The following is a 5522-nucleotide window of genomic DNA, read 5'->3' as shown; positions in this document are numbered from 1 at the left end:
TGTTTAGCAAAATTAATTAATTGCTCAATGCATTTATAAAAATGATTATCAAATCTGCACTGTAAAATTAGAGGTTGTTTTAAATTAAAATGAATAATTGTATTGAATATTTCCATAGTGTTATTGATAAATTAATCAATTGCAATCACAGCTTCCTAAAAACTTGCACGCCAACTCCAAAAATACTGAAGCTGCAAAAACCGGAAATACATGCACATTTAACATCTGTATTTATATTGGACATTGCAGAAAACTGAAAATATATTCATGAATTCTTCAAAAGGCAAAGTTCTGACATGTCTTACTACAAAATATGAAGCGAGTCTACAAACAAGGGTATGTGAGGACACAGAGTTGGTGACTTTTGCTTGAGTAACATAAAAAACTCACAAGCCATCAGCAACCCATTTTTCAGAAAACTGAAAAATATCCAATTGCCAGGGTTAAAGAAAATGTCCAAGCACCAAAAGTTAACAAAGCATTTGAATAAATTATTGTATTGTAAATATTATTGATATAGTTTAAAAGGCTAGATCATTAATGTAAATCATGTGTGCATACAGCGGCCACAAAATGTTGAGATCTTTAAATGGCACTTGCTAAGGAAATTTCTTTAATTTATTTTTGTGGAGAAATAAAAATTTTATTTGCCAAATAAAATAACTATTTTGATAGCTTTCTTGACAGAGAACCAAGTCTGAATAAATGATGAAACAGCGACATCTAGTGGTTGATTGTTATATTATTAAAAGGATTGCACGACTAGCATGATAGAAAGAAATATTCTCACTAAATGTTTTTTTTTTTTTTAAATGCATCATTCTACTTCTGACTATCTGACAATTCATTTAGTAAGTATACAACAGATGAAAATACATTTTCAAACCTTTTAATGCCACAGAACATTCAGAATTAATGAACAAGTTTTTAACTAATTACAGCAAGGCACTAGATGTAGTGGTCAATATTACCGTCTTTTAGACCTTTTATGTGCTGACTGATTGCATCTGATCACTCTCTTAACCTTGATACATATATGAAATTCACATTTTACAATCAACAGTATTTTCAGGACGAGCAGATCAGTCCAGTGCATTTAGTTGACAAGACTTCTGCTGTCGGATTTAATCTTCACTTGTTTTACTTGTGTTTGTAGAATCCCTCGCCAGTTTTCTTGCCAAGTTTGCCCTCTGCTACTAGTTTGTTGAGCAGGGGACTGGGGGCAAACAGGGGGTTATCTGGATCCTTCTCATGCCAACCTACACAAACCCATAATTAGATAATAAACACAATCATAACTTCTACATCAAAACTTGGTATGCTCAATACAAAAGGCTCACCATCAATAATAAACTTGGAAGTGTCCAATCCGACATAGTCCAGGAGCTCAAACGGACCCATAGGGTAACCGGCCCCAAGCTTCATGGCCACATCTATGTCCTCCTTAGAACCGTGACCTGGGAAATATACACAACAAGAGGAAATCCAGAAATCTGAGCCCTAATATGCTTGGGTATCCGTTCATAAAGCTTGACTGTACCTCTCTCGTGTAGTCGAACAGCCTCGAGCATGTAAGGAACCAGCAGACGATTCACTATAAAACCTGGAGTGTCCTGAGAGGAGAGTTAATGAGAGTTGAGAGAATTTATTCATAGCTCTAACCACAAGTTCAAGAAAAACTAATAGTGATTTTTGTGTTAGCAATCACTTTTAATAATAAGAACTAGATAAATAAAGTTTGAAGACAAACTTTGATGTTGGCTTGAAAAAGCCTTGTCTGAAATTTTAATTTAGTTTTAAAAAGCTTTCAGAATTCTAGCATATTTTTACATGTTGTTAATATCTTTCTAGCATGATTCAACTCTTTAAAACTCTGTAGCATGTTTAACACATTGCTAACACATTAAGCATGTTTCAACATGTTTAAGCACATTGCTAGCATGATTTAACATGCTTCTTTGATGCTTAACATTTCTAGCATGTTTTAGCATGTTGCTAACATGTTTTAGAATATTGTTAGTATGTTTCAAGCCTGTTTAAGGACATTGCATGTTTCTATCACGTTTGTTGCTAGCTTGCCCTAGGGTAGTTGTTCGGCTTTGCTTTAGCACATTTTTTTTAGCACGGTTTAACACATTTCTAGCATTATTAAACATGTTTTAACCGAGAGGCAACCTCCCGCTCTCTCTAGTGAAGCCAATAAGGAAGTGACTAAAACTGCAATTCATCCAGTGGCCGCTTGAGGCTGGCTGCAAAAGGGAGTCAGTCCTATAGACTCCCCATGTTAAAATGCCCAACTTTACAGAAGAAAAAAACATGTTTTCAGCCTGGTGCAAAAAATAATTTTGGTCTATATAGCTAATTTTGCCCTTCATGACAACTGTGAAGGGGGTGAATTTTTTTTTTATAACTCATCCGTTTAAAATATATTAAGCCTTAAAGTTCTGCATAATTAAGGGCGTGGCCACTTGAGTGACAGGTGAATTGACACTGCTGTCACAGCCGTCGCGCTAGGTGGGAGTGGCTTCAGCAACCAGCTCCTGCCCTTTTGCCCATTTTCGATTGTCCGGGAGAGTCACGCTGCCAAGATGGCGACGGCTCGCTCTGCACACTTTAGGCTTCAAAAACTCTCTTCAGGAGTCTTACAGGTGACGTCACGGACACTACATCCATGTTTCAATCATGCCATTGCATGTTTCTATCATGTTTTACTATGTTTGCTAGCTTGCCTTAGTCTAGCTGTTAAGCTTTTCTAATGTGATACTGGATAGACAGACAGACAGATAGAGAGAGATGATAAAGTCAGCACAATATACAAGATTATAGAGCACATACTTTGCACGAGACTGGATGCTTCCCTAAAGCTTTGCTGAACTCAAGGAGAGCATCAAAAGTCTGTTGGCTTGTTCCTGGAGCTTTAATCACCTGAGGTCAGACAGTAAGTCAAGTTAGATAGACAACGAAACTACATGTTTAATATATTCATTTCAATGTTAGCTGCAATATCTTCAAGAGAAACTGTCATATGCATTAAATGTGGACGCTTGTGCTGTAAGTGAATCAAACTCAATCCAGACCTCCACCAGTTTCATCATTGGGACGGGGTTAAAAAAATGCAGACCCCCAAAGCGATCTAATCTGGCCGTGGAGCTGGCGATGTCTGCGATTGGCAGAGAGGACGTGTTGCTAGCGAAGATAGTGTGTCTGAAGAGAGAGCAAACCAAGCTTCAGCATTCATACCATTACTTTTGGTACATAGTACAAGTATGTAATTTATGATGCATACATTTACAGCTAATTTAAACAATCAGAATGCTTGATTCTCTGCTTTAAATACTTCAGGATAATGACACTGAACTGTTTAAGTGACTCTTGTCAAATTATTTCAAATAGCTCAATTAGGAGAGCACTGCGCTATGAAGCGCAAGGTTGGGGTTTCAATTCCCCGGGAACACATGATATGTAAAAATTGATAGTCTGAATGCACTGGAAGTCGCTTTGGATAAAAGCGTCTGCTAAATGCATAAATTTAATTGTAAATGTATATAGCTGTGCTTTTTCTTTTCATATAAAATCATTTGAAATAATGTCTATGCATTTGTTCATTTAGTGAGTCGCCCTGTTATTGGTGGGTGGCTTATATTTTATTTGCTATATAAATCTGTTGAAAATGCTTGCTGTGAATTTTTGTGCAAATCTAGAGGTTAAGAGGAAAATCAAATCAAATGCACCTTTCGCTCCATTGTACCCAATATTTTGTTCTTATTATTATTTTAACTGAGAAAAGAAAAAAATGAGTTTCTTACTCTGGGGCCGCTTTGTCCAGAGCTCCGAACAGATCTTGTTTGACTTTGAGGTTTTCCACTATAGCCTCCACCACAAGATCAGTGCCCTGAACTACAGACGCAGCGTCTGAGCTTGTAGAGATGTTCTTCAGGACTTTCTGAACGAACGCCTCTCCATCCTAAAGAACGTGAGCCACAGTTAATGAACAACAGAGCATGATTAGCCATTGAATCTTTGTGACCTGGTTGGTGCTGTCAAACTAACCTCAGGTTTTTCTGCAAACTTCTTCTTCGCCACTCTCTTCAGACTAAACTCGATTCCCTTTGCAGATTTCTTCAGTATGTCCTCCGATGTGTCCACCAGTACCACTGAATGTCCTGTGGATGCAGCAACCTAAAAGAAATGAAGAAACTGCTGCTCTAATGACATCCCCACACAAAGTCGCCGGTGTGATGTAGAAAGCAACTCAATGAGAAACACTGGGAAGTGTAATTCAGGGCACAGTTCACCTAATAATAAACATTCAGTCATCATTTACTCAGAGTCCAGACCTCAACCCCGTCGAGCAAGTTTCTGGTGAGTTGAAAAATAAACTGGACAGATCTATTGGTCATTCAAAGGAAAGCCATTAGCTTGAGTTGCAGAAGGGACGGGATGACATTAGTATTCCCAGAAAATATACTGACACAATACTACAGAGATGTGTTGCTGTAATTGCTGCAAAAGGTGGACATACCAAATATTAAAGTTGTAAGTGGATAAAAACAGTATAACTCACTGCATCTGATATTTGTTGTGCTTAGAGCAACCATATTCTGCATGTTTCGTGAACATTATGGACTGAAATCATGTTTTGGAGGCAAAAAAAGTCAATATTTCAGAACTGTCAGGTGTTTGGCCACCACCAGGTGTTTTCCTCCATACAATGAAAGTGAGTACCAACTTTATTAATCCACAAGAAGTCATACGGATTTAATAAACAACGAATTTCATTTTTCAAGTGTTTACAATATTTCAAACTATTCAGAATGCAATAAAAACATTATACATATTCAATATATGGTTTATAGACGGTAAAATGTAGTAAACGTGAACGGAATGTGTGCTGCTGGGTAAGTGGGTGAAAGGTCACTCCTTGACATAAAGTTACAAGACATTCGTAGCGTGTGAGAGGTTTGCAACAAACTAGACAAGATTCATTCACAAATCGTTCTCACCACAATGCAACTACACGTGACTCGAAACTATTAAAGAATGATCTTCAGAAGCTGTGTTGATAGCTCTTAGTTTGTAGCCTGCCTTGGCTAAACACTTGCTCTTTGAATAAATATTTAGATATATTTATTTGCTTCATTTATTATTTTACCTGTGCGATGCCTGCCCCCATCAGCCCGCCTCCGATAACAGTGACATGTTTAATTGCAGCATGTAGAGCAGCAGAGGATGAGAGGCTCCTGATGAACGGGCGAGTGACGAACGCCATGGCGGCTCTCGCGAATGACACACTGCGCGCGTGCACAAGCGAGATGGGTCTGTCTGCACTTTGCAGAGCTCCACTCTCGAACAGGAAATACGTCACTTCCACTTCCACACTTCAGCTGGCTTGATAGTGACTTTAGTAAGTGTGGTTGACCCTCCCCAGCAAACATTTGGACGTCTTTTGTCCGTAGAAAAGACGTCCATCCGAGACATCCCGTCATGGTTGAAAAATAGTTCCAAAATGAAAGTTGAACCGA

The 5522-nt window shown here is 38.2% G+C and overlaps 1 protein-coding gene across 1 annotated transcript; it reads right to left on the bottom strand.

The window, feature by feature from the left end:
- Positions 1-811: 811 nt before the first annotated feature.
- LOC113044057 (hydroxyacyl-coenzyme A dehydrogenase, mitochondrial-like) lies at positions 812-5321 on the bottom strand. Its single transcript, XM_026203648.1, has 8 exons — positions 5153-5321; positions 4051-4179; positions 3807-3964; positions 3078-3204; positions 2836-2925; positions 1541-1613; positions 1341-1457; positions 812-1259 (listed from the first exon to the last, which is right to left on the bottom strand). Exons 1-8 carry the CDS (start codon positions 5267-5269, stop codon positions 1141-1143), a joined length of 930 nt encoding a protein of 309 aa, XP_026059433.1. The 5' UTR covers positions 5270-5321; the 3' UTR covers positions 812-1140.
- Positions 5322-5522: the final 201 nt, after the last annotated feature.

Source organism: Carassius auratus, chromosome 26 (assembly GCF_003368295.1).
Source record: "Carassius auratus strain Wakin chromosome 26, ASM336829v1, whole genome shotgun sequence".
NCBI classification, from domain to species: Eukaryota; Metazoa; Chordata; class Actinopteri; order Cypriniformes; family Cyprinidae; genus Carassius; species Carassius auratus.
Note: the sequence above shows the minus strand (reverse complement) of the source record. Positions and strands in the feature narration are given on the sequence as shown.

Excerpts from the sequence above, each read along its gene's own strand:
- LOC113044057 (XM_026203648.1), bottom strand. The coding sequence starts at position 5,269 with ATGGCGTTCGTCACTCGCCCGTTCATCAGGAGCCTCTCATCCTCTGCT. Across the intron at positions 4,180-5,152 it reads TGGGGGCAGGCATCGCACAG|GTTGCTGCATCCACAGGACA; the intron begins GTAAAATAATAA and ends CATTTCTTTTAG. Across the intron at positions 3,205-3,806 it reads CTGGACAAAGCGGCCCCAGA|ACACACTATCTTCGCTAGCA; the intron begins GTAAGAAACTCA and ends CTCTCTCTTCAG.